The 24,669-nt window shown below is 38.6% G+C and overlaps 1 protein-coding gene across 1 annotated transcript in view; it reads left to right on the top strand.

Annotated features, from left to right (window-relative positions):
* The window catches only part of LOC126092584 (ADP-ribosylation factor-like protein 13B), a 214,958-nt gene that overhangs the window by 35,407 nt on the left and 154,882 nt on the right, over positions 1-24,669 (top strand). Inside the window, exons 2-3 of the mRNA XM_049908275.1 lie at positions 10,702-10,772; positions 10,871-11,004. Of these exons, the coding sequence (XP_049764232.1) occupies positions 10,702-10,772; positions 10,871-11,004 (205 nt within the window). The remainder of the gene's footprint in view (positions 1-10,701; positions 10,773-10,870; positions 11,005-24,669) is intronic.

Raw genomic sequence — 24,669 nt, 5'->3', positions numbered from 1 at the left:
AATTCAACTGAAGAAGTGTAATTCTCATTTAGTTCATCAATCATTGATTTAAAATTTTCTAAATTGTTTGCACAATACACTGCTGCTTCCAACCTTGTCTCCCCAACAAATAACTATGGATCTACATGTAACTGCAAGATCTGGATGTTTGGCTTTGAACAAATCAATTATTGTTGGCACTTTCACAAACACCTTTTTGCCATATGAGATCAATTTGTCCACTGTAGGATACTGTATGTATCTGCTCACATACTCTGTGTAATTCACGTTCAATACAAATTTCATATATCATGTGTGGGTATCTTATAGAAAGGCTTTTGGTTGCCCTCTTCATATATGAAGCAGCATCCTTAAGTACAAATTCACCCCATTCAGGCATAATAGCTGAGAGATTCATTGAAAAAGTGAGTCATTATTACATAATTCAGTGTCAGTATTTCTTTACTTATTAATAAAATAAACCAGTTGGTAATTATTTCATCATTTCGTATCACCCCTACCACATTTCCCCTTTTCCTACTACTAGAGTCTGGTAATTCATCAACGCTTACCCAGTTTTTTTTTTATTATTCTTTTACTTTGACATTCTGCTCTGATCTTTCTTTAATCTCTTTGTAACAATTGCTCCTACAATTTTCTAAATGTTGACTCTTCTGGTTTTTCAGCATTTTTGTATTTCATAAGAAAATTTTTGAGCACTGGACTTCTCAATTTATATAAAGGAGTGACACACAAAAGAAAAGTATTACATAAAACTACATAATATTCAAAACTTTTTGAAACTACAATATGTGAAGAGGAAGCCGCTTCACCTAAAATAACTTGTTTATTTATTTATTTACATTTTCTTTGCGTGGAGCCATCATAATGATGGCTTTTGCAAATGTAAGACTTAATACTATGGTTATATTTACACTTATAAAATTTACATTTATAAAATACACTAAATTCTGTAGCTGTTGCTTCTTATGTCTATTCTTTACATTTATCACATTACAACTGATATGCTAATGCCTCATGTTACAATCACTGTCTTAAAATTTGTTGAAAGAATATGAACATTTTTCTTTATCAGAAAAGATTTTAATTTTGTTTTAAAAACATTTCCCATGTACGTTCTTAGAGCGTTTGGTAGCTTGTTATACCAAATCAAACCACTGATATACGGACTTCTATCAGTCATTTTTAACATTGTTCTGTTATGGAAATAGTTACACTTTGTTCTAGTGTTGTGATCATGTACATCACTGCCCTAGATAGCTTCTGTTGGTTGACTTATAAAAAATACAACTATTTTGAAGATGTACAGAGACTATATTGTCAGATATTTGTGCTGCACAAACACTTCATGACATGAATCTCTATGTCCCATCCCATGTATATGTCTTACTGCTTTTTTCTGTAGCAGTAGTATGCTTTTTAAATGTACATCAGCTGCACAGCCTCATAGTTCAATTCCGTAATAGAGAAAGGGGTAAAGTGTTCCATAATATACTAGTCTCAGTGCTTGGCTAGGAACTATCTTTGCAAGCTGGCTGAGGAGATATATGGCACTACTGACTTTCCCACACACGAAATTAATGTGGTATGTCCATCGCAAATTTTCATCAGTATACACACCCAGGAATTTACAGTTATCATTTTCTGTTGCAGAGATATTCCACACACTATTCATATTGTTGTGGTGAGAACTGCCTGTTTTAAACGTCAGTAGTTGAGATTTAGTGACATTCACCTTGAGTCCCTGATCATTGAAGTATTTTGTTACTTCTGTTACACCACTAGTAGCAAGAGATTCTAGCTCATTAGATTCACTCCCATAGAATATGATTGACGAGTCATCTGCATAGCTTACAATATGGGAGTTAATGGGTTGTGCAATGTCGTTAATATACGATTCAGCAGGTATGTGGTTAGAAGATTCATGGCTTGATCCCCAACACTGTAAGATTTTAGCTTTTTAAGAAGTACCCTATGGTTTACTGTATTAAATGCTCTTGTCAGGTCCGAAAATATACCTGCAGTCTGCATCTTCTGGGCCAACAGACAGTATACTTCATCGATGAACTGTGTAATTGCTGTGGTTGTACTTAGCTCTTTCCTGAAGCCATGCTGCGAATCTACAAGCAGTTTATGTTTTGTGAAAAAGGTACTTAGCTCAGAAAGGATAATGCTTTCAAATATCTTACTGAAAGTGAGAATTAATGATATTGGTCTATAGTTGGGAGACATCTTCCTTACTTCCCTTTTAATACATTGGCTTCACTACACTCATTTTTAGAACTGTTGGATACATGTTTTCTGTAATGCTGCAATTAATCAGGTGAGTAAGATGTTTAGAGATTTCTTTTAAGCATGTTTTCGTAATGGCACTGGATACGCCATCCCATCCAGATGAAATTTTTTCTTTAGCATGTATATTGCCCTGCGAACCTCCTGCTCATTCACTTCCACAAATTCAAATTCGGTACACTGGGTGCGATGGAATTGGATCTCTACCTGTGAATCTATAATATGGGTTGATTTTTCACCAGAAATGTTGTAGTTATTAAAAATATTACATATAGTATCTGAGTTTTTTATAATGTTTCCATCACGTCTTATGCTGAGTGGTTCCATGTTCATCTTGTTGGGACCTTTTCGGTATTTGTCAATCAGCTTCCAAGATGCTTTGCTTATGTTGTCAGACTATTCTACTGTTTTGCTGTTAATCTGCTTCCTTAGGTTAACAATATCAGTTTTAAAAGATTGCTTGGCCTTATTGTTTTTTTCCTTGTCTAGAAGTTGTATAGGAAACGCTCATTCTGTGTTTACTATCTGCTAGATGTTGCAAGACACATTTTTGACAGTATGGAATTCTTTCACCAATTGTAGAGAATTCACTAAATTCAGCGACATGTTGCAAAGAAGAGTGAAAATTTGACTTTACTTTTGGGATTATATCACCAGTCACTTATTTAAGATGTTGTTGTTGTTGTGGTCTTCAGTCCTGAGACTGGTTTGATGCAGCTCTCCATGCTACTGTATCCTGTGCAAGCTTCTTCATCTCCCAGTACCTACTGCAGCCTACATCCTTCTGAATCTGCTTAGTGTATTCACCTCTTGGTCTCTCTCTACGATTTTTACCCTCCACGCTGCCCTCCAATACTAAATTGGTGATCCCTCGATGTCTCAGAACATGTCCTACCAACCGATTCCTTCTTCTAGTCAAGTTGTGCCACAAGCTCCTCTTCTCCCCAATTCTATTCAATACCTCCTCATTAGTTATGTGATCTACCCATCTAATCTTCAGCATTCTTCTGTAGCACCACATTTCGAAAGCTTCTATTCTCTTCTTGTCTAAACTATTTACTGTCCACATTTCACTTCCATACATGGCTATTATTTAAGATACCATAGCATATAATCACTGTGCACCAAACAAGACAGGGGCAATGGCTGAAGACTGTTGTGTACATTGTGTCAGCCGTCCGCATCATAAATAAGTGATTCCCCTTTTATATAACAAGACAGCACATGTAGTGTAGGTCACTCTCTACTCAATACATTTACCAGCGCAGTTCATTCAAACTGCTTTATCATAATATGACAATACATGAGACTTTTTTAAAAAATTATAACACAGCAAAATGACGAATTATGTATTTTTATGTGAAATAGAATTTTTCACACGATCGAAGTGTGCTGTTCTGGGAATTCCTCTCTTTAAAGTTTTTTACCTGTGAGGAAAAAAATTATGTACATAAAAGTCCTTTCCCTAGTCATGATCAACGTAATATTGCATCCTCATAATTCAATGTTTGCTTCTTTCTTATATTTAACCTGCGTAAGACATTTTCTTATAGCATAGTTCTTGAATGGGAAAGGTATGTAATTGATTGATGATGTAGACATGTCATATCCAACACAGCTGACATAATAGTTGAACAACAGGAAAAATCACTCAAGAAGTCTGTAAAATTACAAGGAAATAGTATTACTGGCCAGTACTTACCTTCAGGAGAGAAATTTCTAAGAAAAAAACGGTAATGGTTAGACAGGTTTTGTAATTGTTTCTGTGTATTCTTTTCATCCCAGCCATAATGACCTAAATTGCTGCTTCTATGTAGCAGTGCAGGCAGGCTCCTGATGTCCATGACGTGCTTGTAATCCACCACCCATCTGTGTCTTCCCTTTGATATCTGTTCAGTTGTTGCATACTTCAGCTTCACTCCATCCTCAATCAGTTCTCCAAATGCTGGTCATTCTTTGCCTCTCCTTATTTTTAAATGTAATTGTCCTCCCATTTGGTTTTTTTGATATGTCTTCACCAGTATCCAGCACAACATTCCTGTTTAATGCTTGTCAAATTCAATTTAGTCATGCCGTGTCTTTTCTGTTATGCTAAATCAAAGAAGCCAAAACTCTGCAATTTGTCAAATCCACCAGCTGTTAGACATATCTGTCAGGCTTCTTGTGTGTGGAAAGAGGAAATTTTGCTGCCTTTGTTTTGCTGTAGTTTCATTTGAGACAATTTTCTCTTTTATATGATGTATAATCTCCCTTATAAGTAGTAAAAGTATGTCAGGAGCAAGGATATTCCTTGACATTGTGCCATATTTGATGTTCTTCCTCTCTGAGTTTAGTATTATTTTCCTCGTGCAGTTTTAACCTTGAAAAAATCTGTGCACTTAAGTTGGTTCATGTTTCATTGCTTTGCACTCTATGGCCACAGAAATAGTTTTTCCGCCTTTTATCTGTATCCATGATCACAGCTGTTGCAAATAGGGGCACCATAAAAACACGAGACAGTCAGATGACGGCCTTTGAGAAAAAGACAATGTTGATTGCATTCTTCGACAGTATAGGATTAGTTCATCATGAGTATGTTCCTCCAGGTCAAATAGTGAACCAAACTCATTACATCAAAGTCTTGAAATGTTTGTGACAAGCAATTTGACATTGTTGCACTGATCTGTGGCATTCTCAGGGCTGGTTTGTACTGGATGACACTGCAAGACACCATACTGCTTTATCTGTTACAAAGTATCTGACGAGACATTCTGCTATTGCCATCCCACAACCACCATATTTTTCCATCCTGTGGCATTGCAACTTCTTTTTCTTTCCATGAGTGAAGAGGCAACTGAAAGGAAAGCCTCATCAAGATATCGCAAACATCCAATGGGCTGTGACAAATTAGCCTACAAGCATCACAGTTGGAAAATTTCCCTGCTCACTTCCAAGACCTCCAGAAATGCTGGCAACTGTATATAGATATCCAAGGGGACTACTTTGATAGGAGCTGCGGTCATTACTTGGTAAGTGCAGTTTTCTATTTTAAAAAAGACCTGTGCTGGAACTTTTCTGAGAAAGGGAATAAGACATTTTCTCTCCTATTACAGTCACTCAATGATGACACCTACCCATACACCATGTCATCATCAGCAAACAACTGCAGCTTGCTGTTTGTGTTATCCACCAGATCATTTATGTAGGCTATATAGAAATTAACAGCAGTCCTATCACACTTCCCTGGGGTGTTCCTAACCCTCACCCAGGTTCTTACCAAGGAAGGTATTCCATGAACTGTCATGTCATATGGTCAGCTCCAATTCACGGTGACAGTTTTTGAACAGTTCTGCACCTCATATGGCATTACAAAATTATTTATTCCAGCATTTCACAAGTCCTCCAATGGCAAAGCAAAGCATATGGTGCAGACATTTATACAGCAAATAGTAAAAGTGGTGAGAATCACAACCACCACAGCTTGCTCATGATGTTCATGAGCACATACAGTGTCACTCCCATCCACAACCGTAGCCCAGCAGAGTTCTTCCACGGGCGACAGGTGCATAGTCTCCTCCATCTCCTAGCCCCACAGTCCTGGGAACTCCAGATCCAGCTCAGCAGTCAATAGCCAACAGACACAGCAGTATAGGCGCACTTGTTGGCACAAAAGATTTGTATATATTGGTTACAGTGGTTACCACCCATCCCCCTGGTGGCGTCTTGTGACAGTTAACACTCTGAGGGGTTTGGAAAGTCATCATACTAGTCAACTCTATCCACATCATCCAACTGCACCACTGCTGGTGGTCCTACCAGACATGGAGAGCTTGCCTTTGTCAGTCCCGCGACTAAATGGGTATGACTTGCATTCCAGAACCTCAGCAGCAGTTACCATGGATACAGGCAAGCAAGTGGAGATCTCCACCACACCAACTGGCTGGTTCAAGTGTAAGGACACCGAAAGTGCTGCCAGTTCACTTTCTGAAAAATTACCCATGTCACTTCCGGCCCTAAGCGCCCATTTCAGAGGGGAGGGATCTGGTACCCTGGTGATTTTGAAAGCCTGCCAGAGGCCATAAATATCGACTTTGACTATTATACAGTACTGATACATCTTTGAGCACTAGAGCCACTGTGCTAAATCTCTGGATGCTCTTTGCTGCAGAATCATGCCTGTCTTGCTGACCAATTAACAGTTGCGGTCATACAGTAAAGCTAACTACACCACATTTCTGCCTTCAGTGGTGAATTTGCCACACACTCATGCCACTAGAGCTGAACCACAGTAGTTCATATTTTTCCATTTCCCTATGTCTTTAGTTACACTCTTTGGAGTACTCCCTTGACTTGTTTGTTTTTCATGCCACCTCCACCTGTCTGGTGACGTTCTGAGCCATGTGGCACAGGTAATAGGTCACCAGACAGGTGTAGCAGAAGTAGTTGCGTCCATTGTATTCCAACTTTTGATCTTTCCATTTTGACACAATAGTGTTATCAATACACCAAGAAAACCACCAAGCATGACATTGCCTCAGAGGTGTGACATAATGGCTTCTTTCTGACTCATAGTTATCTAAGTGCACATCCACTTGTGATAAACTGGATTGAGTATGTGACAAGGAATAGCTATACTGTGCAGTATTAATGATTCCTTGATTCCTTGTGATTCTAATAACTATTGATTTACCTTTGACAGTCTCACACTTACATACCTAGAGAATGCGTGTAAGGTAAAAAAATGCTTTTGTATTAATAATTTTACTTACACTATGAATGATAACATCATGGGTCAAACTAGATAATTATAGCATTTTAGCAATTTGTACTGTATTGTATGATGTATCCCTTGGTTGATAGTAACCTGATTTCACATTCTGCCTGTACAGCCTACTGGGCATAAAATCGTTTTCATTTCGTCTCAGTGTACCTGTCAAATTAATGTTCTGTTATGATCAGTATAGAGGTTGGTATCAATGCTGTAAATGGTTTTGCTCATGGAGAGTGGTATACACTCCCACTATAACCAGATTCAGTTCAGTTGGAAACTGATTAACAATGTGTAATGACATTAGCACTTAAAGATAAAAAATATTATCGACTTAATAGTTGGTGTTCATTATGATTAATTATGAGTCCTGTATATTATGACTTAAGCACAAGAACTCTGACCTAACATTAAGACCAATAGACTGGATACATAAAATGTGTACTGTACGAGTAGTACTAATCAGTCAATGGAAAATCCAGGATGGAATAATGACAATATTATAAAAAGGATAGATTGCTACTCACCATATAGTTGAGATGTTGAGTGACAGACAGACACAACAAAAAGATTACTAAACACATAAGCTTTTGACCAGAAGAGCTTCTCTGAAATAGACTATGTAAACACACACACACACACACACACACACACACACACACACACACACACATATACACACACACTTACAACCCACACAGCTCACACACACATGACCACTGTTATGGCTGCCAAGACCAGACTGTGAGCAACAGTGTGTGATGAAAGAAGCAATCTGGGTGGTGGGGGTCAGAAGTAGGCTGGGGTGGGGAGAGCATGGTACGGGTCGCGGATGGTGAAGTGCAGTTTGTGGGAGCATAAAGGATGAGGAAGGGAGAGGGTAAGGCAACTAGGTGCAGTTGTGAGGTTAGATGGAGGGGGGGGGGGGGAAAGAGAGAAGTAAAAACACTGTGGGTGCACTTGTGGAATAGGAGACTGTGAAGTGGAAATGGAAGGGGATAGGTGGGTGAAAGACAATTACTAACGAAGATTGATGCCAGGAGAGTTACAGGAATGTAAGATGTATTACGGGGAGAGTTCCCCATTGTGCAGTTCAGAAAAGCTAGTGTTGATAGGAAGAATCCAGATGGCACATGCTTTGGAGCAGTCATTAAAGTGAAGAGCATGGTGTTGGGTAATGTGCTCAACAACTGGGTGGTCCAGCTGTTTCTTGACCACAGTTTGTCAGTGGCCATTTATGTGGACAGGCAGCTTGTTGGCTGCCTTGCCCTTTTAGAACGAAGCACAGTGGTTGCAGCTTAGCTTGTAGTTCACATGACTGGTTTCACATGTAGCCCTGCCTTTGGTGGATAGGTGATGCTTGCGAATTTACTGGAGTAGGCTGTGGTGGGAGGTCGTATGGCACAGGTCTTGCATCTAGGGATATGAGCCATGAGGCAAGGGGTTGTGAACAGGGATCATGCAAGAATGACGAGGACATTGTGGAGGTTCAGTGCACAGCAGAATGCCACTGTGGGAGGTGTGGGGAGGATTGTGGGTAGGACATTCCTTGTTTCGGGGCACAATGAGAGGTAACTGAAACCCTGGCAAGGAATGTGATTCAGTTGCTCCAAAACTGGGTGGTACTGAGTCATGAGAGGAATGCTCCTCTGTGGCTGGACAGTGGGACTTTGGGAGGTGGTGAGTGACTGGAGAGATAAAGCACAGGAGAGCTATTTCTGTACAAGGTTGGCAGGGCAATTATGGTCTTTGAAAGCCTCAGTGAGACAGTTGGTATATTTTGAGAAGAACTGCTCCTAACTATAGATGCAACAGCCACGGGTGGCTGGACTATGTGGAAAGGACTTCATGGCATGAAATGGGTGGCAGCTGTCGAAGTGGAGGTACTGCTGGTGAGGTTTGATATGGATAGAGGTACTGATGTAGCCATCTCTGAGATGGATGTAAGCATTGAGAAAGGTGGCTTGTTGAGCTGAGGATGCCCAGGTGAAGTGAATGAGTGAGAAGGTGTTGAGGTTCTGGAGGAATATAGTTGGGGTGCCCTCACCCTCAAGCCAGATCATGATGTTATCAGTGAATCTGAACCAGATGAGGGATTTGCGGTTCTGGGTGTTTAGGAAGGATTCCTATAGATGACTCATGAATAGATTGGCATAGGATGCTGCCATGCTGGTGCTTACTGCCATAACCCTGGTTTGTTTGTAGGTCATGTCCAGAGGAGAAGTAATTGTGGGTGAGTATGTAGTTGGTTACGGTAACCAGAAAGAAAGCTGTAGGTTTGGATTCCATCATGCATTGAGAAAGTTAATGTTAAATAGTGGCTAGGCCATGGGCATTAGAGATGTTAGTTTAAAAGGAGGTGGCATCAATAGTGATGAGCTGGGCATTTTGTGGTAAAGCAACAGTAGCTTTGGAGAGTCGGTGGAGGAAATGGTTGCTATCATTTATATAGGAGGGTAGGTTGTGGGTGATAGGCTGAAGGTGTTGGTCTCCAAGAGCAGTGGGAGCACAGTAACCAGTGACAGTGGGGCATCCTGGGTCACTAGGTTTATGGATTTTGGGAAGCATGTAGAAGATAGAAGTGTGGTGAGTGATAGGATGAGGAGAGAGACAGACTCTGCGGAGAAGTTGTGGGATGGGCCTAAGGATTTTAGGAGAGGCTGGAGTTCCTACTGGATTTCTGGAATGGGGTCACTGTGAGAGGGTTTGTAGGTGGACAAATCTGACAGCTGGCAGAGTCCTGCTAGATAAACCTTTTCAATAGAATCATGTGCATATCTCTGTCAACCATATGTGTGATGTTGTGGTACTTCTGTGGGCAACAAGAGCCCCAGATCTGTCCCCGATAGAATGTATGGAACGAACTCAGCCATCAACTCTGCCTCATTTCCAGTATGTAGGATATCAAAGATCAGTTACAACAGTTGTGACCCAACTTTCCTTGGTAGTGGATGCACTGTCTTTATGGCACCCTTCCTCACTGAATAAATGCATCCATCCTGACCAGAAGGGGTGCAACATCAAACTGATAAATGGACTCATACTGCATACTGTAAGTTTGAATTGGTCTTGTAATTACTCTAACTACATCTTATGAACTGAAGCATAACATATTCCCAAGAGTTATTCATATATTAATTATTTCAGTAAATTTTTAATCTTTACTCTAACTACATCTTATGAACTGAAGCATAACATATTCCCAAGAGTTATTCATATATTGATTATTTCAGTAAATTTTTAATCTTTAAATTACTTCTGACCAATAACCGTTACGTGTCTTCCTGTTCCTCTGTCATTCTCACTTTCATCCCCATTCACAACAGTGGTATAAAATCTTCAGCATTCTATCATTTTCATAGGCACATAATACACAGACCTACATAGCAAGTGAAGCAAGTATATTTGTGATTCAGACAAAATTGCACAATGTTTTGGTGTTGAAGCTGTTAGTATTAATAATTAGAGGATCATAAACAGTCTGTTAAAGGTTTCCGTTAAGTTCTGAGTGTGTCTCAGTATTTTTATTATAGAGTTATATGTTTTTATTTTTTTGTTCTGACATGTTTATATATATTTAAATATTCTCAGCCTATAAACTCAATTTTATTATTCTTTTGTTTACAGTCTACTACATTTACAGCTTTTATTTTCTTTTACAGGAAAATTGTTTTAATTCTTGTTGGACTTGACAATGCAGGGAAAACTACAGTTGTCAAAAGACTTACAGGAGGTAAGAATTTTGAGAACAATACTTTATCACTTGTGGCTTTTTTCTGTTACAACACCAGTGGTGTTTGAGAATAAGATAATATTGTTATTTTGTTCCAGAACCAGTGAAAACGGTCTTACCTACAGTTGGATTCTCCTCTGCTTCTCTGAAGTACAAAGGCTATAATGTCAAAATTTATGATTTGGGAGGAGGTCGGCAAATAAGAGGAATATGGCCAAAATATTTCATGGATGTAAGTGAGATACATGCATACATTTCAGGTAGTAAGGAAAATATGCTGAAATGTAGCTAATTACAGAATATTTGTTAACATCACAAAATATGTGATGCCGAATATTAGAACCTTGTTATTGCTAGTGATTCAAGTTTCATTATCATCAGGGATTTGCCAGTATCAGTTCTCCATGTTCTATTCATTTCACTTCAATATTCCTTCATCCTTTCACTGAGTTTCTTTCTCCTTTTCTTAGACCACTTAAAGCCAGTGTTCTTTTATTTCTGCCTTAATGTACTTTCATTTGCAAGACTTTTGTTCTTAAATTATCTTTATGTATTGGTTCAGCTTCTCTTATGTTCTTTCTTTGTAAATCTTTCTCTGTCTCTTGACCTAGCTTGGTGTTTGCTAATACACTGACAGAAAAAAAATTGCAACACCAAAACATAATTAATGTAGAGTAATGAAATTTTGGAAATATGTTTGTCTATGTAACATATTAGGTGATTAACATTGCAAGATTACAGATTAATGTAAGTGTGTGAAATAAACCATTGCAAATATGAAATTCTGGTACATTAATAACCAGTGTAACCACAAGAATGTTGAATGCAAGCATGTTTTGGGTTGCATAGGTGCCAGATATTAGTTTGTGGATTGGAGTTCCATGCCTGTTGCACTTGGTCGGTCAATACAGGGACAGTTAATGCAATTTGTGGTTGATGCTGCAATTGTTGTCTGCAATGAACCATACAAATGTGGACTTGGTTCCTGCTTTCATGCGTTATGATTGGCTCCAATTGAACGGCTCTGTCAGGAGGGTCAATATGGAGCTAGATCAGCTGCTTCGGGCAGCTACCTTGTCAGGCGTAAGTTTGGCTCCTGTTGATGGTATTAGTAGGTGGGACTTAACAAGACATGGCCTGCATCTCAATAGGAAAGGGAAGGGTTAACTGGCTGGAATGATAGCAGAATCTTTAAGGGGAGGGCACTGAAACTCATGAGAGTACTTTTTTAGGCTAAGATTAGTGTCCAATCATCTTACATTGATTGAAATTAAGCTTAATGAGAAGTTCACAGGCAAGTACTAGAGACATTAAAATATCACAAAATTCTCATAACAGTACAGTGAAAAATAATGTTACTATGTCACAAGCTTCACATAAAAGCTCAGTGCAAAATAATGTTAATATATTGCATCAGAACATCAGGGGATTAAAAAACAAAGTAGATGAGCTTCTTGTTTGTTAGGAAGATTTAAAAACTGAGGGTGGAATAGATGGACTATGCCTGTCTGAACATCATATAGTCACAGGTATGGAAACGATAATTGTAGTTGGATATAAGCTTTCAGCACATTTAAGCAGAGACACTGTGGAGAGAGGAGAGGTTGCCATACATGTTAAAATCTGTCATAGTATGAAAAATTTGGAAACTAAAAAATTTTGCATAGAGCAACATATAGAAGCATGTGCATGTGAGCTTAAACTAAACAATGGCACTTTTGTAATTGTAGCTATGTATAGGTCCCTATTGGGAAATTTGCAACTATTTTTGAAAAATTTGGTTTCTTTGTTGTGCTATCTGTCAGACAGAGGAAAGCAGATTATTGTTTTAGGGATTTCAATGTAGATTTTCTGAAAGAATCTGATAGAAAGCTTGATCTTGAGTATTACTTGGTTCTGGCATCAGTTATTGATTTTCCTACTCAGGTGGTACAGGAAAGCAGCATACTGATAGATAATATTTTCGTAGACCAAGATAAATTTAATCAAATAAAAACTTTTCTTGTTAAGAATGGTCTGTCTGATTGTGATGCACAGCTAGTTACAGTATATGATATAGCTACATACGGTAATGCAAAACAGTCCTCCTAAGTAGTGCATTCAATTAACAATTTAACTATTCAAAATTTTAGGGAAAGCTTGAAACAGACTGGGATGAGGTGTACAGGGTACATGATGTTAATTTAAAATTTAACCTATTTCATGATACCTTTGTAAGTATATTTGAAAACAGTTTTCCTAAGAAAACAGTGAAATATAATTGCAAGAAACCATGTAAAAAGCCATGGCTTACTAAAGGGATAAAAATATCTTTTAAACAGAAAAGGGAAATGTATCTTATAGCTAGGAGAAGTAATAATCCCAAAACAGCGAAACATTACAAAAACTTCTGTACTGCATTAAGAAAAGTTATTAAAAGTCCAGAAGTATGTGTATTACATCTGAGATTAGCACATCTGATAATAAAATTAACACAATTTGGAATATTGTTAAAAGGGAAACAGGGCAACCGAGAGCACAGGAAGACAGTATTTCTATCAGACACAATGAAAAGTTTCTTAACAAGAAGTCCGAAGTAGAAAACATTTTTAATAATCATTTTTTGAGTGTTGCAGAGAAAATAGGATCCAGCTGTTCATTAGAAAATGCAAGGCAGTATGTTCAAGAGGCAGTACCTATGCAATTTGATAAAATTGAAATTAAACCCACCTCTCCTACTGAAATTAGGAAAATAATAAATTCACTCAAAAGTAAAAGCTCACATGGAATTGATGGCATTTCCAACAGAGTACTAAAAGCTTGTTCCCAACAAATGAGTGGGATGTAGTAGCTCACTGAAACAGGGCATTTTTCCAGATAGACTGGAATGTGCTATTGTTAAACCATTGCATAAAAAAGGGGATAGGTCTGATGCTAACAACTACCATCCAATCTCAGTTCTGACAGGTTTATCCAGAATTCTCGAAAATGTAATGTATTCAAGAGTAGCATCACATATTTGTAAAAATGAAGTTCTAACAAAATATCAATTTGATTTTCAGAAAGGCTTTTCAACAGAATTTGCTATATATGCTTTCACTCCTCAAATATTAAATGCATTGAATAACCGAACATCACCCATTGGGATATTTTGTGATCTCTCAAAGGCTTTTGATTGTGTGAATCATGAAATTCTTCTAGATAAGCTTAAGTATTGTGGTATGAGTGGGACAGTGCACAAATGGTTTAATTCATACTTAACTGGAAGAATGCAGAACAGTACAGATAATCTGCAAAGATCAGCAGAGTCATCTAACTGGGGAGATATCAAGGATGGTGTCCCACAGGGTTCAGTCTTGGATCCCTTATTGTTCTTAATAAACAAGGTGCACCATTGATAGTGACCAGGCCAAATATCTCATGAAATAAGCATCAAACAAAATCACTACAAAGAACAAAACTCGTCTAGCTTGAAGGTGCTATTGTTGACTCACTAGATGGCGCTGCCATAGGTCAAACGGATACCAACTGCATTTTTTAAAATAGGAACCCCCATTTTTTATTGCATATTTGTGTAGTACATAAAGAAATATGGATGTTTTAATGGGACCACTTTTTTCGCTTTGCGATAGATGGCGCTGTAATAATCACAAATGTATAAGTACATGGTATCATGTAACATTCCGCCAGTGTGGATGGTATTCGCTTCGTGATACATTACCCGTGTTAAAATGGACCGTTTACCAATTGTGGAAAAGGTCAATATCCTGATGATGTATGGCTATTGTGATCAAAATGCCCAACGGGTGTGTGCTATGTATGCTGCTCGGTATCTTGGATGACATCATCCAAATGTCCGGACTGTTCGCCGGATAGTTACGTATTTAAGGAAACAGGTCAACCACGACCTGCAACAAATGATGATGTGCAAGTAGGTGTTTTAGCTGCTGTTGCAGGTAATCTGCACATCAGTAGCAGACAAATTGCGCAAGAATCGGGAATCTCAAAAATGTCGGTGTTGAGGATGCTACATTAACATCGATTGCACCCGTACCATATTTCTATGCACCAGGAATTGCATGGCGACGACTTTGAACGTCGTGTACAGTTCTGCCACTGGGCACAAGAGAAATCACGGGATGATGACAGAATTTTTGCATGCGTTCTATTTAGCGATGAAGTGTCATTCACCAGCACCGGTAATGTAAACCGGCATGATATGCACCATTGGGCAACAGAAAATCCATGAGGGCTGCGACAAGTGGAACATCAGCGACCTTGATGGGTTAATGTATGGTGCGGCATTATGGAAGGAAGGATAATTGGCCCACATTTTATCAATGGCAATTTAATTGGTGCAATTTATGCTGATTTCCTACGTAATGTTCTACTAATGTTACTACAAGATGTTTCACTGCATGACAGAATGGCGATGTACTTACAACATCATGGATAGCTTGCATGCGGTTGAAGCGGTATTGAATAGCATAGTTCATGACAGGTGGATTGTTCGTCAAAGCGTCATACCATGGCCTGCACGTTCACCGGATCTGATGTCCCCAGATTTCTTTTTGTGGGGAAAATTGAAGGATATTTGCTATCGTGATCCACTGACAACATGCGTCAGCGCATTGTCAATGCGTGTGCGAACATTACGGAAGGTGAACTACTCGCTGTTGAAAGGAATGTCGTTACACATATTGCCAAATGCATTGAGGTTGACGGACATCATTTTGAGCATTTATTGCATTAATGTGATATTTACAGGTAATCACGCTGTAACATCATGTGTTCTCAGAAATGATAAGTTCACAAAGGTACATGTATGACATTGGAATAACCGAAATAAAATGTTCAAACGTATCTACGTGCAACTCCAGATATATATCAATTGTGTCCAGCACACAGACAGGTTGGTTGCAGGTCCTCAACTGTCCTCCTCCTAATCACCACATGCCCATCACTGACACTGAGGCAGAACCAGCTTTTATCAGAAAACACAACAGACTTCCACCCTGCCCTCCAGTGACATCTTGCTTGACACCACTGAAGTTGCAAACTGCAGTGGTTTGGGGTCAGTAGAATGAACGCTACAGGGCACCTGTCTCGGAGCTGTCCTTGAAGTAATCTATTTTTAACAGTTCGTTGTTTCACTGTGGTGCCAACTGCCACTCAGATTCCTGCTGCAGGAGCTGTACAATGCACCAGAGCCATATGCTGAACACGATAGTCATATATGCCATCCAGATTCTGGCCTTTTTACGACTATACATTCTTTTGACCACTGCTGGCAGCAATCATGTATAGTAGCTACATTCCTGCCAAGTCTTTCTGCAGTATCACAGAAAGAACATCCAGCTTCTCGTAGCCCAATTAGATGACCTCTGTCAAACTCAGTGAAATGTTGATAATGACATCTTCATTGCCTTAATACCTTTTTGACTAACAACAACTCACCATGTCCACTATCAAATGTAGCTTAATGCTCATGACCATTACAGCATGTAGTTAAAGCAAACCTAATTTGCATCCTCATAGTGGCACGACTAGTTATGTCACTGGGATAAAATCTGAATAGACATCATCTTTCAGATGTTGAAATATGCCTATCAACATTCGTTTATGTTGCACAACTCGTTCGTGGTGTTGTGATTTTTTCTTCTGTTTGTGTATTTCAGTATTACTTCTCAATTTCCAAAAGTCTGGCACTTTTAATAGGCCAAGTCTTTTCATTACATTTCTTATTTCTAATATTTGTATTTTATGTAACATAGTTTTTGTATGTATACTCTGTCAGTGCTTAACAGAGCATGACAATATTATTGTAATAATGAAAGTGGTTCATTTTTTTATATAACTTATAATTTATTATTAGGCATTCACTTGCATGTAGGCATTCTGGTTTCATTTTTGTGTTTATTTCGAGGCTCATAGATAAGCATTTTTCCTAGAATGAATATTTCACTCTGCAGTGAAGTGTGCACTCTTTTCAACTCCCTGGCTGATTAAAACTGTGTGCTTTGGGGGACACATTATGAATCATGCCTGGATAGCTTATTTTTAGGAAGATTGCCTTTGAAAGGCAAGATTCTGAGTTTGAGTCCCCATTTGGCATATTGTTTTAAACTGCCAAGAAGCTTATCTGTCATGATATCAGAGAATTTTTACCAGACCAGGATTTGAATCTGGATGTCTTTCTCATCATTAGCAATCATCTCAACAAATCAGACCATGACTTTTTGAAAGACTTAATCATCTTCTTTGTCTGTTAAAGTTACTTAGTCACGAAATCCATTATTGCACTTTTGGCTGTTCAAGCATTTCCAAGTGGAATATAGCAAAAATTTTGTTCTAGCGCTTTTCAAAATTGTAAAGTATCTAATGCATATATATGTCATCATCACATGCATAGTCTGAGGATTTTAATGTTACTGTTCTTGGGATCTTTTTTATAAATAAAATGAAATCACCCCAGGGCACCCTCCTTGTGACTTAGTACCATCCAAGACTGAAGCAACTGAATCACATTCTTCTGCCCATGTTTCGACTCCCTCTCATCTAGCCCTGAAATAAGGATAACCTCCCCACTATCCTTCTTGCCCCTCACACAGTGGTATTCTATCACCCGCAAAACCTTCACAATATTCTTGTCTGTCGCTATTCCACCTCTGGTACCAGCCCTGTGCTTCATACCTCATATCTGTGCAGTAGATCAAGATGCGAGATCTGTTCCATACATCCTTCCACTACTTACTAGTCCAATCCTATCACAGGCATCTCATATTTCATCAAAGGCAGGTGCCACCTTTGAAAGCAGTCAAGTGACCTATAAAATTAACTGAAATCACTGTGCACTCTAAGAAGTTGTCCCCTTCATTTCCATAGCAATCCAAATGTTTTCTGCAGATGTCCAAGCATGTTTGTTTATGCAACTGTGTGAGTTGTTTTGGGACCCCGCTTGCACAAACTTTATGAAACCCAAGTCTGTTGTGGATTATTTTGTAGGCAGAACCATGACTAATTTGCAGATGATGTGCCATTTTACCAATAGTTAATCGTCTGTCCAAGAGAATCATTTCACGTAAATGCTCAATGGTTTCTTCATTTGTGGCAGTAAATGGTCCTCCAGCTCCTTCATTGTGCGTAACACTTGTTCGACGATTTCGGAATTTTTCAATACATTCGTAGAGACTCGGTTGGGGCAAAACACTGTTCCTGTACTGTACTGAAAGTCCTTGAGGAATTTTGGCCCCTGACATACCTTCTGACCACAAAAAACAGAACACTGAACATTGCTCTTCTTTGGTGCAAATAGACAGCAGAACATCCATGATTAACAGAATGGCAGCAATAACGAAACTAACCTAGCAGCTTGAAAATTGCAAAGATATAACAACAAATAGACACAGCATCATCAAAGTAAAACGACAGTACTACCAAAATAAACAAAAATATAGCTAAATTGCGGATAATAATTGACTTACCCTCCTATATTGTGCAAGTCACAGTTTGGGTTTCTTAAAGTTCTGATATAGAGAAAGCTATTTGCACTTACAGTAGGGATGCATATAATTAATTAGATATAAATTAGAGGGTACTGGCATTTTCTGTGAGCTGTCAAAAAACTTTGATTGTCTGTTAAGTAAATTAGAATGTTGTGGTGTTATTGCTGCGAAATGGTTTGGGTCTTATCTAACTAACAGGAAACAAAGGGTGTTGTTGTGAAATACCTGTGCAGTAAACAGTCAGTCTTCATCTGATTAGGAATTAACTACATGTGCTGTTCCTTTTGCAGATGATACAAACATTGCAATAAGTAGCAAGTCAAGTATAGATTTAGAAATAGCTGCTAATCAAATTTTTACTGACATTAATAAATGGTTTAAAACTAATTCATTGTCATTAAACTTTGAAAATACCCATTATATGCAGTTCAGAACCTGTAAGAGATTTCCTTCCAGCATGTTTATAGCATATGAAGACATGCAGATCGAATAAATAGAGAGTGTTAACATTTCTGCGATTACAACTTGATAATAAATTTAGTTGGGAAGGGCATACCACAGAATTGCTGAAGCAGCTAAACACGTCTGTATTTACAGTGAGAATGATATCAGATGTAGAAGATGTAAATATAAAAAAATATTGCATACTTTGCTTACTTTCATTGTATTGTGTCATAAAGGATCATATTCTGAGGTAACTCATCAAACAGAGCAGAAGTTTATGCAAAAGCGTGTAATAAGAATCATTTGTGGTGTAAATTCAAGAACATCATGTCGAAACTTATTCCAGGAACTATGTATTCTAACCACTGCTCCTCGGTATATTAATTGCTTAATGAAATTTGTTGCAAGTAATATATCTCTATTTCCAACCACTAGCTCAATTCATAGTATCAAAACTAGAAATAAGAACAATGTACATAAAGACCTAAAATCACTTATCTTGGGCCAAAAAGGGGTCCAATATTCAGGAACACACATTTTCATTAAATTGCCGGCAACCGTTAAAAACTTGCTTTCAGAGAAAGCACGGTTTAAACATAGTTCAAAAGACTTTTTGATAGGCAAGTCCTCCTACTCTATAGGTGAATATCTAACAGGGACTGTTAGACCAACTTTAGCAAAAATGTCAACAGAACTTGGTAAGGACAGCCAAGATTAGGCATTTTGTGTATTATAAATTTATTAAAAGTGCATAACATTGTTTCATTCTGTAAATATTAGCAGTTCCAGTCCATTAAATTTGAGGCATGCAGCTGTGTAAATAAAATGTTTTCCTCTGATTTTTCAGCTGCTTATCATCCGGCTATCCTCAGAGCGAGTCGCAAAACTTGTGACTCACTCTGAGGATGGCCGGACGATACAAAGCGGAAACATCAGTGGAGGACATTTTATTAGCATGGCTGCATGCCCAAAATTTAATGGACTATTCATTATGCCGCGAAAAGTTGAAACTGCACATTAGCAGTTCCAGTTTACTGTAATGTATTCACCTGTTTTGACAATCTCCTGGCAAATGATCAGGGTATTGCATTTAAATGTTTTATGATTCTTATGTTATTCTCTCTGACATGTTCCACACCTACGAGAATCATCTCATTTTTGCATCTATGGAACAAAAACTGAATCCAATCTAAGAAAACACACACACGCTCATCTGCGCTCGCATGTACAAACACACACACACACACACACACATACACACATACACACACACACACACACACACACACACACACACACACACAAAGAGACAGTGGTCATGTGTATGAGCTGCATGACTGTGTGTTGCTTGCGTGTGTGCGTGTTTGTGTTTTCTAATTCAGAAGAAGGCTGTTTGGCCGAAAGCTTACTTGTTTAGCAGTCTTTTTGTTGCACCTGTCTTTGACTCAATCTTTCCATTATACAGTGAGAAACAATCTGTTCTTTTCATGATATTGTTAAGAAGTTTCAATTGCTGAGAAACATGAACATGGATGTCAACAGAATGCTTACCAGAATTGAGACAAACAAACAATTGAACACAGGTACAGAATCCAAGAATTGAATAGTTGATGTCTGGTACTTGGTGTATACACACACACACACACACACACTCTCTGTAGTAAGGCGTGAACAGACATGTTCCATCACATAATTGGACATACGCACACTGTTATAGGATTTGAATATAGACTGACACCGTACAAGAACATGAGTATGCTGCCACATTGAAATGATTAGCGCACAAATGAGAGTGATGTTGTTGAAAAACATATGAACAGTTGAGAAGGGTGATACTACAATAAAATGAATGAGGATGCTTCAAGAAAAACTGAAACACATTTGAAGACCCAGCCTCATCATTGTGAACATGTCCACACCCTGCCATCCGTGGGAAGAGGACCCACTGTGGCTACCATTGTCTGGACAAAATGCGATGTGGCATGGCAGCATAGGGCTCAGCATGGTGGAGGGGAGGCAGGTGGGTGATGGACGAGACCAGGAACTGGCGCAGTTGCTAGTGAACTGTGAGCAGGCACTGAAGTGGGCAATCTTGAGCAAGCACTGCATTGGAAAACCACACAAACTATAATTGTCACATATATTATGAAACCATGATCATCACCACCAACTATAGTATATGCAGATATAGGTAAAGCCCTGAACATGAAATCATTATCCTCGCTGCCAGTTTCAGTAGTGCTTGGCGACATGCTGTGCCCCGGGTTTGACTGATATTCATGTTTTGGAGTGATAACTGTTTGTTTATTGACCAAGAATTAAACTCAGTACAGATTTGTAGGACAAGGATCCGCACACGAGTACAACTGAAATGTCCTTCTGTAACATTGTGTAGCAGAGGCCACTATGACAGAGCCACGATTGTCGGTAGCGGCGAGGACCTGAGAAGTGGGCTTTCTGGAGCAGCTGTTGCATGGCAGTAGCTGTGATCCTGGTGAAGGCTGCAGATCCAGTGTAGTGAGGCCTTCCAGAACGAGTGATGTATGGCCAGCAGCTGTGATCCTAGTGAAGGTGCGAGATGACACGACTGCTGGTTAGCAGGAATACAGTTGCAGTGGCTTGTGGACACGTGACCGCACGAATGCGAATAGGGCCTCGTGTCTGCAGCACTGTTCACTGCGACCTGCATGCATCGTATCAACACTTCTTGCACATCCAGATGCTGTGGTAGCTGCCAAAGGCTTGGCATTAAACAGCTCAGTGACTCTTCTGTTGGTGACAACTTTCAGGGGCTGTGACTGGCTCACAAAGCATTTGTGGTCTGAAGTGTAGGCTCGAGGGTGGTTGGCAGGTGGTTTGGTGACCTAAATACCCATCAGCAAAGGAATACAGTTGCAGTGGCTTGTGGACACGTGACCGCACGGATGCGAATAGGGACTCGTGTCTGCAGCACTGTTCACTGCGACCTGCATGCATCGTATCAACACTTCTTGCACATCCAGATGCTGTGGTAGCTGCCAAAGGCTTGGCGTTAAACAGCTCAGTGACTCTTCTGTTGGTGACAACTTTCAGGGGCTGTGCCTGGCTCACAAAGCATTTGCATGAGTGTGTTGGCTGCATATGCAGGGGCCCAGCCCAGTGCATACTACAGTGAGTTTTGCAAAGCCTTGGTGAAAATTTTTATTGACCTATAAGCATAAGTATCCTGAGAGATTTGAAAAAGACCCTTGTAGGATATTCTTTCAGTTACCCCATATATTAATGTCATTGCGCATATCTGGAATTTATAAACTTTCTCAACCACTCTGGCATTTCCCCATAGGAAATCATACTGTGAAAAATTGTAAAATGTTATAGTAGCATTATTTCTCTGTCAGAATGAGAAATTGTTGTTAGTGCAAAGGACGCTGAACCCAGTTTCTGGAGGAGCTGTACAATTTGCTCATTCTATCTTAAGTGATTGTCCCCATCTGGATGCCTAGGAATTTTTTACGTGGTGTTTCACTAATTTTGTGATTGTTTGTGTCCATTTGAGGAACAAGGTTGTTTTCTGTGAACCATTTGTATATTTTGTTAGTGACTGTGTGGGCTGTACTCTGTATTGTACAATTGGGCCCTTTGATCAGAATAACTGTATCGGCAAATATCATTATTTTTGGCCATTATTAATTTTAAGGTCATTTATGTAGAACTTGAAAACCCGTTGCCCAATGTTTGATGCCACATTGTGGAGTCAAATACCATAGCAATGTCACAAAAGTTCACCTTGATAACTTCTGAAATTTAGTTCACCTAGAATTTAATTTGTTAGAGCTGGACTAAATATGATCTCTCCTTGGAGTGCCCTTTACAAAAGTCAAACTATGAAGGCATTAATGGTACATTTCATGTGGTGTGGCTATAAATACAACCCTTACACTATTCTCTCAAATACCTTTGAAAATAATAATAGCAGAGAGACAGGGCAATCATGTGTCCACTTTTCTGGATTTGCATCGCTACTACATGTTTTAATGTATCAGAAAATACCCCTCCCTGTATTGACTGGTTATACAGATAGCACACCAAGCCTGCACGTGATTTTAAAATCTTACTTCACACACCATCATGTTCTAAAGACTGAGTATTTTTAAATAATTTTATGATTTTCAAATTTTCTGTAGGACTCGTGCTATTGAAGGGAAGTGCTTTCTTGGTGTAGTTCGCATTTGATTAAGCAATTCTGTGGCTTTCGTGAGAGACTATTGTGGTTTCCTATTTTTTTTGGCTACAAAGAGAAAGATATCTGTTCCATTACAAGATACCTGTGATATCTGTAGTGGTCCTGATATTGTGTTCCTATTTGTCTCATTTATTTGGTGTTGCATAAGGTTTTTACATTTGTGTTTAACTTGCAATTCTTGTACATAATAGATTTTGGCCTTAGTGAGTCATCGTAATGTAAAGATTTTATAATATTTCTTGTAGTCTAACTTCAATGATAGATCTATACTAGCACTCTGTTCTGTGTACAGAGCCCTGTTTTTAAAAATGTGATCGTACCTGTTAAGCACTCTGTCCTTCCACTTAAGGTTAATTTGATTTTTATCTGTGTTCAGGGGAAGCAGGCGTTACAGTATATGAGAGAAGAGTTTCTTGTTCTCAATGTGTCTGGCTCTTATATTTCCTCTCATTGTTCCTCTTGGGAACCATTTATAAACATGCTAGTGGATTCAGTATTTATTATTATAACAAATTTAACTTGATATTAACGTACTTCTTTTTAGGTATATCATTTCCATCATGATCAAATAGGCCATTTAGTACAGCCTGGATTTTTGTTTCACTTGCGGGGTTCAGGAATAGATTATCAGTAGTGTTCTTACTGGCTCCAGCTTCTTGAGAATGAGATCATGGGGAGTAAACTGAAGGTGGATAATCCAGTAGTTTCTGGTTGTCATTACGTTAAAGAAAATTAATGTTAAAATCTCCATGAATTAGGCTGGATGCCATGCCTGGATAAGCAGTCAGCACAAGGATCCAGATATGAGTCTTGGTCTGACACAGGGGTTTGATCTTTTCAGGAAGTTTCATAACTGTGTAGACACTGCAGATGTAAAAACAAATATTTTGGATTATTCTCATTACTTTTCTGCTATTGGCACACCATTTTTTGTTGATATTGGACAAAGACATTGTTTATAAATTGAGTTTTTTCATTTTGCGGTGGTGTGCTTGTGCGCCTGTTGCGTTTGCAGTGGGTAAGTGCCAGAACAACAATGTAATAAACTATTGTAGAGTAAATACCTTAATTTTCCTATTGCAGTATGTAAAGTGGATTGTGAGAATTGAATATGTTTCAGTTGTTAGTTAGTACAATTTTGTAATCTTTAGTATTCTTAAAGGTGACTCACTAAATTAGTTAATTTTAAATATGAAAAGAGAATTATTTATGGTTTGTTACAAGGTTCCAATGTGAAAGCTATCTAATGGCTGCAACACACTATACTAAGGTTTATTTGCAATAATACCTGTCAGTTGTATCTTGTATACCATTTAAAGTGGATTCGCACTGTTTAGAATATGTCCAGCATGTGTGAACAGTTGTACTATTGTGTGCCGTGTTTATATGAAGCAACAAGAAACAGTGAGCCATATGTATGTGGATACAGCCTGTTGCACAAGGTGCTTTATGTTTTTAAATATTTTAACAATGACAGACCTTTTGTAATGTGCGAGGTCAGCATAAAATGAACATGGTTTACAACAAAAGATTTTAAGGTATGTAAATGTACAGGTCCACTTCCAGTTTTTATAATACCAATGTAAACCTCTTATATCAAAAGCTACACCTTTACTTATGAGTCATATTCCATGTATATGGACTTCCTTACAGACCTGAAGATGACAGCATAGATTGTTGAAACCAGGTGTCTTAAATTAAAAAAGAAATATTTTATGCAATCTTGGGTGTTGAATAGTGTTTATAA

This window comes from Schistocerca cancellata, chromosome 1 (genome assembly GCF_023864275.1).
Source record: "Schistocerca cancellata isolate TAMUIC-IGC-003103 chromosome 1, iqSchCanc2.1, whole genome shotgun sequence".
NCBI classification, from domain to species: domain Eukaryota; kingdom Metazoa; phylum Arthropoda; class Insecta; order Orthoptera; family Acrididae; genus Schistocerca; species Schistocerca cancellata.
Note: the sequence above shows the minus strand (reverse complement) of the source record. Positions and strands in the feature narration are given on the sequence as shown.